The sequence below is a fragment of the Hemibagrus wyckioides genome, linkage group LG10 (genome assembly GCF_019097595.1).
Source record: "Hemibagrus wyckioides isolate EC202008001 linkage group LG10, SWU_Hwy_1.0, whole genome shotgun sequence".
Lineage (NCBI taxonomy): Eukaryota > Metazoa > Chordata > Actinopteri > Siluriformes > Bagridae > Hemibagrus > Hemibagrus wyckioides.
Window position 1 is genome coordinate 353,802 of NC_080719.1, and position 18,699 is coordinate 372,500.

Below are 18,699 nucleotides of genomic sequence, written 5' to 3' on the forward strand. Positions count from 1 at the left end.
ACAGAAAACACTCTGACAGTAAACACTCTGACAGTGAACACTCTGACCGTGAACACTCTGACAGTAAACACTCTGACAGTAAACGCTCTGACAGTAAACACTCTGACAGAAAACACTCTGACAGTAAACACTCTGACAGAAAACACTCTGACAGTAAACACTCTGACAGAAAACACTCTGACAGTAAACACTCTGACAGTAAACACTCTGACAGAAAACACTCTGACAGTAAACACTCTGACAGTAAACACTTTGACAGTAAACACTCTGACAGTAAACACTCTGACAGTGAACACTTGGAGAGTAAACACTCTGACAGTAAACACTCTGACAGTAAACACTCTGACAGTAAACACTCTGACAGTGAACACCGACAGAAAACACTCTGAAAGTAAACACTCTGACAGTAAACACTCTGACAGTGAACACCGACAGAAAACACTCTGAAAGTAAACACTCTGACAGAAAACACTTTGACAGTAAACACTCTGACAGTAAACACTCTGACAGTGAACACTTGGAGAGTAAACACTCTGACAGTAAACACTCTGAAAGAAAACACTCTGAGAGTAAACACTCTGACAGTAAACACTCTGACAGTAAACACTCTGAAAGAAAACACTCTGAGAGTAAACACTCTGACAGTAAACACTCTGACAGAAAACACTCTGACAGTAAACACTCTGACAGAAAACACTCTGACAGTAAACACTCTGACAGAAAACACTCTGACAGTAAACACTCTGACAGTAAACACTCTGACAGAAAACACTCTGACAGTAAACACTCTGACAGTAAACACTCTGACAGAAAACACTCTGACAGTGAACACTCTGACAGTAAACACTCTGACAGAAAACACTCGGAGAGTAAACACTCTGACAGTGAACACTCTGACAGTAAACACTTGGAGAGTAAACACTCTGACAGTGAACACTCTGACAGTGAACACTCTGACAGTAAACACTTGGAGAGTAAACACTCTGACAGTGAACACTTGGAGAGTAAACACTGACAGTAAACACTTGGAGAGTAAACACTCTGACAGAAAACACTCTGACAGTAAACACTCTGACAGTAAACACTCTGACAGAAAACAGTCTGACAGTAAACACTCTGACAGTAAACACTCTGACAGAAAACACTCTGACAGTAAACACTTGGAGAGTAAACACTCTGACAATAAACACTTGGAGAGTAAACACTCTGACAGTAAACACTCTGACAGTAAACACTCTGACAGTAAACACTCTGACAGTGAACACTCTGACAGTAAACACTCTGACAGAAAACACTCTGACAGTAAACACTCTGACAGTAAACACTCTGACAGTAAACACTCTGACAGAAAACACTCTGACAGTAAACACTCTGACAGTGAACACTCTGACAGAAAACACTCTGACAGTAAACACTCTGACAGTGAACACTTGGAGAGTAAACACTCTGACAGTAAACACTCTGACAGTAAACACTCTGACAGAAAACACTCTGACAGTAAACACTCTGACAGTGAACACTTGGAGAGTAAACACTCTGACAGTAAACACTCTGACAGTGAACACTCTGACAGTAAACACTCTGACAGTGAACACTTGGAGAGTAAACACTCTGACAGTAAACACTCTGACAGTAAACACTGACAGAAAACACTCTGACAGTAAACACTCTGACAGAAAACACTTGGAGAGTAAACACTGAACAAATTTCTTTATAAAAAAGAAATGTTGAAGCTGACACGGTTCTGTTCAGGCAGCTTCAATTTTTAAAAAGATCTTATTTAGGAAAAACGTTTAGAAAATTCCTATTTTTTTCCTGATAGGAGGAGAGGAGATAAAGAGCTACGAATACATTTGTATTTTAAGTGAAAACAGAGTGCCAAGACTTTTGCACATCATTACTTAAACAGAAAACAAAACAGATATAAAAGTAAATGTAGATCTGTGTAATGTAGAATTAAAAACACTTCAGCAAAACATCCTGAGACACTCCTGAGGGAGCATTCATGAACATTTCTGAATTTTATATTTAGAGCCAGGAATAAAGTTAAATAAAATTTATTTAAATTTTTTTAACTAAATCTTCACATCTGGTCCCAATCAGCTTAAATCCTTGAGGTTTAGCCAAATAAAGTTTAATAAAAACACTTAAAAACACCTGTATTTTACACGTGAACACATGGCTCAGATTTCACGTGTCATGTCCAGACCTGCGGAATATGGAACTAAAAGCTGATTGGCTGACGGTGGCCATGTTTTTCTCACTCTACACAAACACAAAGACACAACCTGATCTGATTACACCGAACAAAAACCTGGTTTAAATGCTGTGAAGGTGAAAGCAGCCGCATGATGGAGAGTTATCAGTCTTCAGTATTTAATCACAATTAAACATTTTTAAACACCAGACCAGCTGCAGGTTAAACACAACAAATCTCCCAAGTTCATAAAAAGATGGATTTTATATTTACATTGCTAAAGAGTTCTACCATCGAACCTGGTAGTAAACACTCCACATCTGGATGAGTTTAAATGATAAGAACGAGAGGTTGAAGCTCTTTATGAGCTTCAACCTCTCGTTCTTATCATTTAAACTCATTTAAGCTCAGGGTTAAAGCTGTTCTACAGCGCCACTGTCGGGTCGCTCACGTCTAAGAGTTTTGGAGGAAATTCTGCTTGATGTTTTGCACTTTTAGACTCTGAATAAAACATCAGGAAAATATTAAGACCCTAAAAGCTAAAACCCTGCAGCGCTCCCCCTCTGCTCCGTGCTCGGACCCCAGCGAACCCCAAACCTGCAAACTCAATAATTTTCAGCAAAAAAATCAAACCTGTACGTTAATTTGTGGCTAATGATCTAATTAAAATGAGCACATGGTCCTAATCCACTTCTTCAAAGACTCCTGGAGCGGAGCGATGCAGCAGCGATGAACACGGGTCACAGGCGAGGGACTGAACTGCACCGGACTTTCTGTCCAAAACACACGGCCATTAATGAGAGTTTACAGGAAAAAAGTGCACTGGATTCCACACAAGAGCCTGAAGTATAAAAGGTTCTCGCTGGAGGAACACTGACTAGATGTGCACCAGGTGAAGAGAAAAGAGGGAGAAAGACGAGAGTAAAGAGAGCCTCGATGCTTCAGAGATGTAAGGAGATGTTCAGCGGTGCTCAAAAAAAGTGACAGAAATGAAATTTCTCAGCTGTTTGTTTAAGTTTATTAGAACATGAAGTCAGTGAAGGTCACAAACGGAACAAGAGGCAGTGGGGCAGATCGCTCCATCTCATTCTACCACCCTCTCTCTCTCTCTCTCTCTCTCTCTCTCTATCCCAGACGCCTCGACTCTCGACCAGATTTACATTTTCATTTTCCGAGCTCATGTCTCCGTGTTTAATTTGGAGATCCAGAAGCACAGATACACTTTATATTCCATTGAGCCATGATGCAATGCAGAAACGAGGACAGACGGATCAGACGGCGATGGATTGCTGCTCTGACTGCACGATAAAGCCGCTAGCTCAGACAAGCAGCAGAGAGAAAGCTGAACATGAAGTTGCTCCACAGCCTCCATATTAGTTTCTCTCTAGTGCTCGCCCTCGTGTCACACACTGCGTCTATTCCAGCAGAGCTGCGTTTAATTAGAGCAGAGAGAGGGAACGACAGAGGGAGAGGAAGAGTTAGAGAGAGGGAACGACAGAGGGAGAGGAAGAGTTAGAGAGAGGGAACGACAGAGGGAGAGGAAGAGTTAGAGAGAGGGAACGACAGAGGGAGAGGAAGAGTTAGAGAGAAGGAACGACAGAGGGAGACTAAGAGTTAGAGAGAGGGAACGACAGAGGGAGAGGAAGAGTTAGAGAGAGGGAACGACAGAGGGAGAGGAAGAGTTAGAGAGAGGGAACGACAGAGGGAGAGGAAGAGTTAGAGAGAAGGAACGACAGAGGGAGAGGAAGACTTAGAGAGAGGGAACGACAGAGGGAGACTAAGAGTTAGAGAGAGGGAACGACAGAGGGAGAGGAAGAGTTAGAGAGAGGGAACGACAGAGGGAGACTAAGAGTTAGAGAGAGGGAATGATAGAGGGAGAGGAAGAGTTAGAGAGAGGGAACGACAGAGGGAGAGGAAGACTTAGAGAGAGGGAACGATAGAGGGAGAGGAAGAGTTAGAGAGAGGGAACGACAGAGGGAGAGGAAGAGTTAGAGAGAGGGAACGACAGAGGGAGAGGAAGAGTTAGAGAGAGGGAACGACAGAGGGAGAGGAAGAGTTAGAGAGAAGGAACGACAGAGGGAGAGGAAGACTTAGAGAGAGGGAACGACAGAGGGAGACTAAGAGTTAGAGAGAGGGAACGACAGAGGGAGAGGAAGACTTAGAGAGAGGGAACGACAGAGGGAAAGGAAGACTTAGAGAGAGGGAACGATAGAGGGAGAGGAAGAGTTAGAGAGAGGGAACGATAGAGGGAGAGGAAGAGTTAGAGAGAGGGAACGACAGAGCGAGTTAGAGAAGAGAGGTGAGGAGTTAAACAGTAGAAGACTTGTTTATGTGACACAGAGCTAACGTGAGCTTCTTCACAAAACTGTGAGATTTGTATGGACTGAAGTGGAGCTCGGACCACAAGTCACACACACACACACACACACACACACACACACCATACAAAATATCAACAATTCCTCAGGTGTTTAATGTTTATTAACAGTGGAGTGTGTGCCGTACACGTCCCTGTGAAGGAGTTGTTGCTATGGAAACGATAAGGTATCAGAGTGAGTGCATTAATATAAACCTGCTCTACAGTCAGAGCTGCTGTTAGAGAGAATTAATCAACACCTTCTGACCAATCAGAGTCCAGAAGAGTGCTCCCGTTAGAAGACAGTGTGTGATGTTAGTGATGGTGAGGAGCTGAGAGAGTTTCAGGTCTGTGAGTTTGGAGGCTGCTGCGTTCGTGCTGCTATAAATACATCACTTAATGATTTTATTGTGCCGAGCGCTAATGAACGACCCTCGCCAATTTGCTCTAATAAAAGCAGCAGCTCTCGAGTGAAGCGATCGTCAATGGTGCTCTGAGTCAGTGCCATTCCTCCAAGAGTCAGAGTCGGGATCGTAATTAACATGTGGCTCGACTCCAGAACTGCAAAATAGAACAGGAGAGAGTTTGATCCACACATCAGTGTTTAATGAAGTGCGCCTCAGTGTGTGGGGATAATAATGATTCTGTGTGTGTGTGTGTGTGTGTGTGTGAGCTGCCTCTCTTGTGTACAGTGGTGGCAGTTTTTAATTTGCTCAGTAACAGAGTCCATCATCAGCACTATCATCAAGCTGAGCAAATCAGTGGGTGGAGCTTTATTATGACATTAGAAGCCACGCCTCATCTTTCTCATCTCTCACTCCCTGTCTCACATTTCTGTGCTCTTGTCTTTCTTCAGAGGTGACGATGTGGCATAAATATCATCCTGTGATGTGAAGACGTTTTGAAAACTGAAGCTTTTTTCAGCACTTTTATTTCTTTACTATAAATAAATTAACATCAAAGTCTTAGACATGCCCCATAACGATAAAACCTGACTCTGACCATGAGGGAAAGATCTTAACTAGTTTGTTAATGCTATGCTAATTGTCAGTGTTAAAGTGTATTAAGGCTAAAAAATTAGATAAATTGGTACAAAATTAATTTTATTATTTAATAAGTTAAAAGCAGTGATGAGTGATGATCTCAGCGATACGCAGACAAGATTTTCATGATGTTAATAACATCTCACTGCCCAGTGTCATGGGTTTCATCCCTCTCCTCCACCTGATCTTTAATAGTTTCGGATCAAAAGGTTCTGGTCCTCACTCTGAGGGTCAGAGGTCATTGACTCATCATTCCTGGTCATGTCTTTCTTAACCAGGTTTTAGAGTGAGTAGAGTGTGATGGATGGTGTAAGAGAGTGGGGGGTGGGGGGGTTGGTCATAAAGCATCCTGCCCCAGTGCTGGCCCCTCCATCAACACCGCTGTGTCCCATTAGAGCAGAAGCTCCACCATAAACGTCTGGATCTCCATGAGACCTCGAGGGACTGAGACACAACGCCCAGGAAATAATCATGTTTAATTTAGTGAGCAGATGGTTAGAAAGCAGGACACACACACACACACAAACACACAATGGTTCTCTTTGTGGCCTGAAGTAACAAGTGTGTTAACCAACATTTGCTACTAAACGTAATAATAAGTGAATTTGTATTTTTATTTTTGTTGAGTTTAGAAATGTTTAAAGCGAGACAGCAAGTGGAATAAAATCACAGAATATTTATAGATCTTCATTTTATCGTGTTGTAAATAAATAAAAATAGAGCAGACTTTCTCTCTCTCTCTCATTACAGCTGGACTAAATCCCAGTCTCACCGTAAACATTCCACATCAGAGTCTTTACTTCAGCTGATTAAAACACAGGAGACATAAAAAATTTAATCTAAAAATTTCAACTACTACAAATAAAAAGGAGTGTTTATTTATTGAGTATTTATCAAGGAAGAGAAACAGAAGTGACCCAAATGACAGAAACATCCTTAAGGGTTATGTGTTGGTTCTCTCTTTGAGGAACACTTCAGAGAACTTCACTATCAGAGAAGATTTGTTCAGAATCTTTCTGGAAGTGTAGAACTCCTTAATATCTTAAGTTCATAACGAAGCCTTTAAATATCAAGAGCCGAAGTTCTGAGAGCTTCCAGGCATTAAGAAGAAAATACTGAGCAATATTTTGGAGTATATACACAGCACACTATACACACACCCGGGAAAAAAGGGTTCTTCAAAGGTTCCTGAAAGCTTGACTGGATAATTAATGGTTCTAGAGTCTAGAGGGTGTAAGAGGGACAAGTTATTAAAGTGTAGAACTGAACAGCTGACCGATTCTTATTACAGTCAATAAATAATAATAAAAATAAATACATAAATAATAAGTGGCTGATGATGTTCTCTCATCAGACTTCATCAACATCAGTAAAGATGTTCAGGTTTAAACCTTCAGGTGGTCTCCATGGTGTCTCTCGTCCTTCATTAAACTGACATTTAAAAGTTTCTCCTGATGAAAGCAGTTGAACCCGAGCCTTGGCCAGCAGTGAGGCGATAACGTGACGAGACAGGACACAGATATGAAGCAGCGCTGCTGAGTGTTCAGCGTGTCACACGTGTGAGGTGTGTGTTAATGTCAAGGTGCCGCAGGTAGACCACAGCCTTTCTGCTGTTAGTGTTGTCTCTTACCTCAGGTAGTCCCTGCGACAGAGGATGAGATTGGCTTTGGTGTAGAGGGTGGAGCCGACCTCACCCAGGCGGCAGTCGCAGCATGCGCACTTCAGGCAGTCTTCGTGCCAGTATTTGTCCAGCGCCTTGAGCAGGTAGCGGTCTTTAATCTTGCGGTTGCAGCCAGCGCAGCCCTTCTGTTTGCCTTTGGGCTGGACGGAGAGCATCGGCACTCCTGCGAGCGATAAGAAGAACACACAGTGTGATTCAGTGCTCGGGGAAACGCTGCTGTCCGGCACACATTTATTTATTTTTTATACGATAAGGAGACACGGGCCGAGCCGGAGCGGCGAGTGTTTCATGTTCATTAGGGTCAGGACTCAGTACTGTGTTTCTGCCTCAGCTACACTCCCTTGTGTGAAAATAACAGATATCAACTCTGATATACAACACACACACACTCTCCTTTGTGTAGTGTTGAGTGTGGTGGTCAGAGTGGTGTTGAGTGTGGTGTTGAGTGTGGTGGTCAGTGTGGTGTTGAGTGTGGTGTCGAGTGTGGGTTTGTGTGGTGTTGAGTGTGGTGGTCAGAGTGGTGTTGAGTGTGGTGGTCAGTGTGGTGTTGAGTGTGGTGTCGAGTGTGGGTTTGTGTGGTGTTGAGTGTGGTGGTCAGAGTGGTGTTGAGTGTGGGTTTGTGTGGTGTTGAGTGTGGTGGTCAGAGTGGTGTTGAGTGTGGGTTTGTGTGGTGTTGAGTGTGGTGGTCAGAGTGGTGTTGAGTGTGGGTTTGTGTGGTGTTGAGTGTGGTGGTCAGAGTGGTGTTGAGTGTGGGTTTGTGTGGTGGTCAGAGTGGTGGTCAGTGTGGTGTTGAGCATGGTGTTGAGTTTGGTGTTGAGTGTGGGTTTGTGGTACTTTAATACGTCATGTGGATGGGGAAGTTTACGCTGCGCTAAAAGCTCCTCACGGGTTGTACTTGGGATTAACGTTAACCTTTTAAAGTGCTGTTGACCGCAAGAAGGTTGCATTGAGCCCTAAGTGAGAAACGTCACCGCCTAAGTGCTTCACCACACACAAACACACACACACACACACACACACACACACACACCCTTTCAGCTACAGAACAAATAAAGTCCATTTAATAACTGCACTAAATGCTAATAGTCTATCTGCTTCCTGACATTTGTGTGGTGACTAAAAGCCGACGCCGGGAGCGCTGGGAACGCTGGCACCCCTCGGCCAGCGCTAACAGGTCAGGGCTGAGTGAAAGCACATGCAGCGGCTCTTAAGACACTTTCACACACACTGAGCTATTGATCTGGTTAATAGAACACCCAGGCCTCTCTCCATCTCTGCTTTTAAAATCCCATTCACCTCAAACAGCACACACACACACCGCACACTCATCTCCACCACAACATCTCCACGACATCTCCACCACAACATCTCCACGACATCTCCACCACAACATCTCCACCACAACATCTCCACGACATCTCCACCACAACATCTCCACCACAACATCTCCACGACATCTCCACCACAACATCTCCACGACATCTCCACCACAACATCTCCACCACAACATCTCCACGACATCTCCACCACAACATCTCCACCACAACATCTCCACGACATCTCCACCACAACATCTCCACCACAACATCTCCACCACAACATATCCATGACATCTCCACCACAACATCTCCACCACTACATCTCAACCACATCTCCACCACAACATCTCCACCACAACATATCCATGACATCTCCACCACAACATCTCCACCACTACATCTCAACCACATCTCCACCACTACATCTCCACCACTACATCTCAACCACATCTCCACCACAACATCTCCACCACTACATCTCAACCACATCTCCACCACAACATCTCCACCACTACATCTCAACCACATCTCCACCAATACATCTCCACCACAACATCTCCACCACAGCATCTCCACCACGACATCTCCACCACAACATCTCCACGACATTTCCACCACATCTCCACCATTACATCTCCACCAATACATCTCCACCACGACATCTCCACCACGACATCTTCACCACGACATTTCCACCACAACATCTCCACCATTACATCTCCACCACTACATCTTCACCACCACATCTCCACCACATCTCCACCAATACATCTCCACCACGACATCTCCACCACGACATCTTCATCACAACACCAGTAACTAACGTCTTTAAACACACACACACAGTATTAATGTGTTTTAATGTATCCTGTATGTCTGTAAACTTGATGACACGTAATCACCTCACTTCAATAATATTTCAGGAAACTCTTTGTGTGTGTGTGTGTGTGTGTGTGTGTGTGTGACATGTGAACTCCTAATATGTGTGAAGTTTTTGAGAACCTATTAGAGTTGTAGCTGCTCAAACCCTCCACAATGACTAACTGACGGACCTCCAGACACCACGGGGCAGTGTGGAGCAGTGAAGAGCTGCAAGTTCTCCAAGACCAGGAGAAAGTAACTGACCCTGTTTCTGCTGACCCTCTGTACAATAAATAACACAATTCTCTCTTCTTTGTGTTTCTCAGCAACATGTGGAACAAACTCTGATTCATTTATTCTCGTATTAACTTAAAGAGAGAATAAAGACAGACTGCTGAGGGAAAGACTGTTTAGAGCTGATAGAGAGAGAGAATAAAGAGAGACTGCTGAGGGAAAGACTGTTTAGAGCTGATAGAGAGAGAGAATAAAGAGAGACTGCTGAGGGAAAGACTGTTTAGAGCTGATAGAGAGAGAGAATAAAGAGAGACTGCTGAGGGAAAGACTGTTTAGAGCTGATAGAGAGAGAGAATAAAGAGAGACTGCTGAGGGAAAGACTGTTTAGAGCTGATAGAGAGAGAGAATAAAGAGAGACTGCTGAGGGAAAGACTGTTTAGAGCTGATAGAGAGAGAGAATAAAGAGAGACTGCTGAGGGAAACACTATTTAGAGCTGATAGAGAGAGAGAATAAAGAGAGACTGCTGAGGGAAAGACTGTTTAGAGCTGATAGAGAGAGAGAATAAAGAGAGACTGCTGAGGGAAAGACTGTTTAGAGCTGATAGAGAGAGAGAATAAAGAGAGACTGCTGAGGGAAAGACTGTTTAGAGCTGATAGAGAGAGAGAATAAAGAGAGACTGCTGAGGGAAAGACTGTTTAGAGCTGATAGAGAGAGAGAATAAAGAGAGACTGCTGAGGGAAAGACTGTTTAGAGCTGATAGAGAGAGAGAATAAAGAGAGACTGCTGAGGGAAAGACTGTTTAGAGCTGATAGAGAGAGAGAATAAAGAGAGACTGCTGAGGGAAAGACTGTTTAGAGCTGATAGAGAGAGAGAATAAAGAGAGACTGCTGAGGGAAAGACTGTTTAGAGCTGATAGAGAGAGAGAATAAAGAGAGACTGCTGAGGGAAAGACTGTTTAGAGCTGATAGAGAGAGAGAATAAAGAGAGACTGCTGAGGGAAAGACTGTTTAGAGCTGATAGAGAGAGAGAATAAAGAGAGACTGCTGAGGGAAAGACTGTTTAGAGCTGATAGAGAGAGAGAATAAAGAGAGACTGCTGAGGGAAAGACTGTTTAGAGCTGATAGAGAGAGAGAATAAAGAGAGACTGCTGAGGGAAAGACTGTTTAGAGCTGATAGAGAGAGAGAATAAAGAGAGACTGCTGAGGGAAAGACTGTTTAGATAACTCTACACTGTCACTGATTATTGTCCTGGAACAGCACACCTCTTCATCAGTGCTTTTAATGAAATATTTTGTTATTTGTTATACACATAACCCTATAGAGATATACACTGAAATTAATGTACTAAAGAACTTCAGATGTTTTCCTGTGAACACTGATTCCTTCAGAACAATCAAACCATCAGCAGTGCTGAGAATGAAATCTAATTATCACCTCCCTCTGGAACAAACCTGGGAGAAAAGACACACAGAGGAACGACAAAGAGGAGAGAGAGAGAGAGAGAGAGAGAGAGGGACAAAGAGAAAGAGAGAAAGAGGGAGGGGCAGAGAGAGGGGGGTGAGAGAGAGAGAGAGAGAGAGAGAGACACACACACACACAAAGAGACAGAGAGGTACAGAGAGGTAGAGAGAGAGAATAGAAAAGAGGTTGTTAGTTAAATTGATGGCGTGGATGAGAGTAGATGGTGGAATTCAGCCGTCCTGTGCCTTTATCAGACAAGTGGAAAAGGAGGAGCTAATTGGTCCAGCACTGCTGATAGGAACCATCAATTAATTCTTCTTTTCCTCTAGATCCCAACAGAATGCCTAACCCCCCACCTCCATCCCCTCCAGAAAAACCAGGCCTCTTGAAGCTGCACGTTAGGATCAGAAAAGCTGCTATAAATACCCGCGTTCAGCATAAACGAAGCTAAAAGTGCCGTGTGTTGAACGAGGCTGAGGGCGCTCACTTTCTACCTGCATTACATGGCTTGTTAGTGGAGAGCGCTGCAGGTTCACCAACAGAGCTGTGCTGTCAGCCGTCTACACAACTAAACACTGTCTTAATGAGGAGAGAGAGAGAGGAGGGGTGTGTGTGTGTGTGTGTGTGTGTGTGTGTGTGTGTGAGCTGAGGAATCAGGCTTTTCTGAGTTCCCTGAGGAACAGCATGAAAATCTTTAATTTGCCTTTTATGACAGCTAATTAGTTATTCTATTCAAAATCTTTGCTTTAAATAAGAGAACTAATTATACACAAAGGTCGACCCCTCCTCCTGCCTCACCTCCACCACCACCACCTCCTCCCGCCTCACCTCCACCACCACCTCCCCCCTCACCTCCTCCACCACATCCACCTCCTCCTCCTCCCTCACCTCCACCATCACCTCCACCTAAATTCCACCAACATCTCCACCACCTCCTCTCTCCCAACAAAGTGTCACACTATAACCTACATACACACCTGCTCCATATCTTTCTGTCTGTCTCTATGTTTGTATCTCAATCCCCCCCCAGCTTAATCCAAACTGTTCAACCTGTTATTCGTGTATTTTACTCTTTCATCTCTCACTTTCTCTCATTCTTTATGCATCTCTCTTTCTATCTTTCTTGTTCAGATTTTCTTGTAGCTAATCTGCTCTCGGTCTAAAAACAAACATTTCTGTCTTCTAAAATAAAATAAAAAACACAACTATTGATTTCAGTCTGTTCCAAAACCCTAAAACTGACAGAACCTCATAGGACAAGTGCACAAAGTGAAACGTAACACAGCTCCAATACACACAGACGTCTTACTGTGTTCTTCTCCTTTTTAGAGAGACGAGAGAGTGAACCTGTCACACCACACGCTGTAGAAAACACTGATCATCCAGCAGCCTCCTCTCCAGCACCAGCACCACGGTCTCTGACAAACATATGAAAAACAGAGAGAGAGAAACACAGAGAGAGAGAGAGAGAGAGAGAGAGATGGGCTAGACCCGAGGAGGCAGCTCCCACTTAATCCAATCCATTTAACAGATACAGAGCTGCCGACCTCCCAGGGTCATTCCATGTTGTGAGGGACAATCAGCAGATCCTGTGGCCGGCACCATGATTCATATTCTACCAGGAAAGCTTTTTTCTCTTTAAGAGAGTTTCATCATCTCCACCAGACAAAAAAACAAACAAACAAAAAACAATAATCTGACATTAATACATGCTGTGCAGAGCCATCCATCACTGCCTTTAAACATTTTACATCTTACAAATGTTTGTTTTCGCAGTGAAATTTGTCAGATCTGTATTTTCCACTGCAGACCTGCTCTGTGTAGAACACCAGGTTTTGGTGTCATCAAAAACTCACATCAGCATCTTTTGATGCATTTAGGGTTCTGGAAGTAGACAAAGGAAAAATAGGAGATTTTCAGGATGCCCAACAGCATCACAGCACAATAATCTTCACTCTGGCTTCAGAAACTAAATGAAGAGTTCCTTTCCTGTGCATCTACAGTTATCCTTATGTTCCCCTCCTGTTCCTCTCCGCCACATGGTGTAATGAAATCTTTGAAGCAGCAACAATTTCAGGTGTAAAAAGGTTCTAAAATTTGCGCTGGTCCGACTTTAATCTGAAAAGTGTGATTTAATCCTCATGCTCGCCATTTACCGCAAATCTAACACACAAATTCACTCGGGTCTCATTAGTGAATAACAAACACGATCCATTCCTCAGTATTTCTAATAAACAGCATCTGCACTAAAAAATCCATGTTAGTGTCTAAAAGAAAGCGAGTAATCTGCAGAGAGCCGAGAGTCGAGCCGAGCAGTGTGCATGAGTTTGGGATTAAAAGCAGTCGTGTGGCGCAAATCTGCTGCTGAGGGTTCTTCATGTATGACAAAGCATGGTTCTGACATCAGCAGTGTGTTCATGCTTTTACAAACATCAGGTAATGAGAGAGAGAGAGAGAGAGAGAGAGAGAGAGAGAGAGAGAGAGAGAGAAAGGGAGAGAGACAGATAGAGAGAGAAAGAGAAAGGGAGAGAGACAGAGGGGGGGGGGGACAGACAGAGAGAGAAAGGGAGAAAGACAGAGGGGGGGGGAGAGAAAGGGAGAGAGACAGAGAGAGAGAGAGAGAGAGAGAGAGAGAAAGGGAGAGAGACAGAGGGGGGGAGGAGAGAGAGAAAGGGAGAGAGATAGAGAGAGAAAGAGAAAGGGAGAGAGGCAGAGAGGGGGGAGACAGACAGAGAGAGAAAGGGAGAAAGACAGAGGGGGAGAGAGACAGAGAGAGAGAGAGAGAGAGAGAGAGAGAGAAAGGGAGAGAGACAGAGGGGGGGGAGGAGAGAGAGAAAGGGAGAGAGACAGAGAGAGAGAGAGAGAGAGAGAGAGAAAGGGAGAGAGACAGAGGGGGGGAGAGAGAGAAAGGGAGAGAGACAGAGAGAGAGAGAGAGAGAGAGAGAGGGAGAGAGAGAGAGAGAGAGAGAGAGGGAGAGACAGAGAGAGAGAGAGAGAGAGAGAGAGAGAGAGAGAGGGAGAGAGAGACAGAGAGAGAGAGAGAGAGAGAGAGAGAGAGAGAGAGAGAGAGAGAGAGAGAGAGAGAGAGAGAGAGAGAGAGAGAGAGAGAGAGAGAGAGAGAGAGAGAGAGAGAGAGAGAGAGAGAGAGAGAGAGGGAGAGAGACAGAGAGAGAGAGAGAGAGAGAGAGAGAGAGAGAGAGAGAGAGAGAGAGAGAGAGAGAGAGAGAGAGAGAGAGAGAGAGAGAGAGAGGGAGAGACAGAGAGAGAGAGAGAGAGAGAGAGAGAGAGAGAGAGAGAGAGAGAGAGAGAGAGAGGGAGAGAGACAGAGAGAGAGAGAGAGAGAGGGAGAGAGACAGAGAGAGAGACAGAGAGAGAGAGAGAGAGAGCCTGCATGTTACAGTATAATCATTAATATTAATGTTAATTCTTTTAAATTATGAAGAGTTTGGGAATTAAAAATAAAAAGTGCCTTTACAACACTCAGGATGGAACACTCAGGTTCACGTCTAAAAAACTTCTCTTTATATAAACTCTGTGTTTAAGGATGGTTTTTAATAAGAAGAGAGCGATCTTTTGAGAGTTAGGAAGCGATGCTGTGTGTGAATCCAAGTCACATGACCTCAAAGCCAACTATAAACTATACACTGAGTGTAAATATTTTTATATCACTAACATTAATAAACAGAAAACAACCACATGCTAATCTACACCTTTAAATATGGAGATCTTCTCTGTTTCTGTGGAGCAGTGAAGTGGTAATGTTCAGTTCCAGTCAGTGTTGAGTACGACGACTCCATGCCTGGAAGCCTGGCTGGAAGATATGAGGCTGTGACTGGAGGCTAGCTAAAGCAGGAGAACCTTACTCCATATATTATATCGTTATTTTAGTCTTTGAGTGGATTTTATGGGATTACTGATTTCATACAGACTGTGACGAGAACTTTGTCTCTTAAAGTCTTTCTACCAAACAACACACATTTTACTGGACAGAATTTGGACCAATAGTAAAATGTAGAAGGAAATCAATGTACGAGAGAAGGTAGTGTCAGAATTCCAAACACACACTTGAAAAGAAGAATCAGTATTCTATCCAGAACATTCCATGATGCAAATACAAAGTGTTCAGTGAAACATTTCCTTTTCCTTAGATATCTAACACTAGTGTCTTGTGTGGGTTGTGTAAGTCTTATTTAACACAGGAGTGCAGTCTTCCATACGTTCCAATATTCCGTACACTCTGTATTCCATACGCTTCATCATTCCCTACACTCCAAGTCAGTATTCCATACACTGTGTCCTACACATCATGCAGCATTTCATACACTTCAGAATTCACACCACTTCACACCAGTATTCCGTACACTGCAGAATTCCCTACACTCTTCAGCGCCAGTATTCCTACACTTCGTCTCTATCCCATACACTTCAGTAACTGTAGCATTCCACACTTTATTGTATTCCTGACTCTTCGCTTCAGTACTTCAGTACTGAACGGAAAGCTCCGCTCATTAGCAGTAATAAGCAGTTTTGTGAGCGAACACTTTTCCCTGCGTGAATAAAACAGCGTTCCTGCCAATCCACGAGTTTATCATCAGTACAGGATAATGGGAAGTTCAGGCAGATGTCATGCCATTGTATGTTGGAATTAGCACCTTTCCACCAGCTCCCATCATTACTGTAATTGAGCCTGTAGACAGTAGTTTCACTCAAGCAGCAAACACAACACGCAGGGCATCTGCTGATGGTCTCAGGAAGCCGGGAAGTAGATTTACAGAAATAAAGCCTGTGTTCTGGCACAGCAGTGACGGGAAAGACCGGACACATTTGACCTGAGAAGACTCGTCTGAGCTGAGAGAGTTCTCATCTGTTCTCACATGACCAGGACAGGAACAAACTCCCAGGTTTTCCTGACATTATATCCAGAGAATTTGTTTTTCTCTGTAACAGAACTGTAATTGATGAAAACTGCATTTCGGCTTTACTGTGTGACGTGAATTCAGCATGGAACAATTCAACACACAATCACTAACAAAATAAATAACGATTTCCTCTCATTTCCACATGAGATTAAAAAGAAAAGCAAAAAAGCTAGAGAGAGCAAGTGAGAGAGAGAGAGAGAGAGAGACAGTTTTATACTGTCACACCCTCTAATTATGACACATTAGCACTTGTAAAGGAGGGAGAAAAGAAAAGAGAAAGCAACTATTGGGAGTAAGGAGGAGGGCCTTCATTAAGGCACAGCATTTTCACTAAACTTCAGCAAACCTGCTGCTGCTAATAAGCCCCGCTGAAACAGAGTCGCTTCGCTCCCTCACGCTGACCTCGGCACTGCCAGGATAAAGGGGGGTTTTGTCTCCCGGAATAATTGCTCTTTTCACGTGTTACAAGTGTCCTGACCCCTGCGGTCAGCAGCCACCGTTCCTCCCCCCACCGCATAATTACTCCTGATCCAGCCCAAACGAGGTGGTGGCATCAGGGCCTGCACCGACGCGTAGCCACAGCATGAGGAGTCTGGAAACAGGATGTCACTTTTCTCTCTTTTCTTCACGTCACACGTGAATTTCTCATACCTGACGTCAGTGCTCGGATCCTGCCTCTCTCTCACTTTCCTGATTTTTTCCACTCTCTGGACTGAAGGCTTGTCAGCTGCCGAGAACGTTTTGCTCACAGTTAACAGGACTTCATTAGCGTGCATCTGTGCACATATTTTATAATTTATATGATTCCTCCACACACTGAACACTTTTATACCTCGCTATTATTTGTAATTTATTCATATGGGACTAATTAAAAAGAAATCCATGCAAAAGAAAAAACCTCAGAGTTACAGAAGGCAACTTGTTAGCATGATGATGCAGTAATTGAGAATGTGAGCCACTGTTCTTGCTCCAGAACAGGAAAAAAGAAATGGAGCAAAGCAAAGAAAGAAAGTGAGTGAGCGGCTCCTGACCAACGTTCTGCACCAACACACCAGAGAGCTTCACACAGAACCAACCAGACCTGTAGCTCGAAGAAGCTGAAACGTGACCTTCATCCATCCAATCATCATCCAATCTTAAAGACATTTTATTTAAAAATCCACATTTAGAACCACACACACACACACACTCCAGCTCTGACTGATAAATGCATCCTCTCTTCATATCTAAATACAACTCTTTTTCCTTCATCTCCTTCAGCACGCATTAGCATTTCAATAAGAGGAATAAATCAGTCTGTTCCATAAATCTGTTCAGACCTTGAGAGAAAAAAGAGAGCTACAATCTTATCTGCCACTTCATGGATTCTGACAGCCATTAGCACCGCCACAGCCTCTGTTTTAGACTTTTAAATACCTTGGACCTGCAATCAGGCCCAAAACTATTTTTTGTCAACATTAAGCATGCACTCGTCAGAGCGTAAGTGTGAGCCTCTGAAAAGTTTGTGTCAGCCCCAAGGTTAGAAAAGTGATGTGTGAAATGTCCCTCTTACTAGCAATTACAGTTCCCTTATTATCTCAGGAGGATACGTCAGGAGACAGGTGCAGCATTCAGAGCCGCAGAACTTGGAGAACTTGTGCGAGCAGAACCCCATTTGGGCCGATTTAAAGAGGAATAATGAACGTTAGGCAGCAGAAACCATTAGTATCGTGAGCGACGGATCCCGTGTCGTTTAATCGCTCGCTCAGAAGTGCAAATTAATGCTAATGTTGAAGTGAAACCCTCCTGTACCACCAGAAGAATTTTTTTATTTAGTAAAAACATTACATGACAGTTTCCTCTCAGTTATATCAGTTACTTCCTCTTATCACTCAAATTACAGCAGCGATAAACATTCAGCCGTTTAACTTCTCCATCCTGAAGATCAGGAAAAACTACAGCTTTAATTCTGAACGATTTCACACACACACACACACACAATCACACACACACACAATCACACACACAATCACACACACACACAATCACACACACAATCACACACACACACAATCACACAAACACACACAATCACACACACAATCACACACACACACAATCACACACGCACACACACACACACATACACAATCACACAAACACACACATACACAATCACACACACACACAATCACACACGCACACACAATCACACACACGCACACACACACACACATACACAATCACACACACACACACACACAATCACACACACACAATCACACACACGCACACACAATCACACACACATGCACACACAATCACAAACACGCACACACAATCACAAACACGCACACAATCACACACACACACAATCACACACGCACACACAATCACATACACAATCACACACACACAATCACACACACGCACACACACACACATACACAATCACACACACACAATCACACACACACAATCACACACACACACATGCACACACACACACAATCACACAAACACACACAATCACACACACACACAATCACACACACAATCACACACAATCACACACACACACACACAATCACACAAACACACACAATCACACACACACACAATCACACACACAATCACACACAATCACA

General features: G+C 43.6%; 1 protein-coding gene across 2 annotated transcripts in view; it reads right to left on the bottom strand.

The window, feature by feature from the left end:
* The window catches only part of lmo1 (LIM domain only 1), a 46,075-nt gene that overhangs the window by 12,184 nt on the left and 15,192 nt on the right, over nt 1-18,699 (bottom strand). The window contains exons 2-3 of one of the 2 annotated variants that reach the window (XM_058400194.1): nt 12,463-12,571; nt 7,227-7,440 (exon numbers count right to left, since the gene is read on the bottom strand). In XM_058400194.1, the coding sequence (XP_058256177.1) occupies nt 7,227-7,432 (206 nt within the window). In that variant the 5' untranslated portion in view covers nt 7,433-7,440; nt 12,463-12,571. The remainder of the gene's footprint in view (nt 1-7,226; nt 7,441-12,462; nt 12,572-18,699) is intronic. The other variant, XM_058400192.1, reaches the window with a different exon arrangement.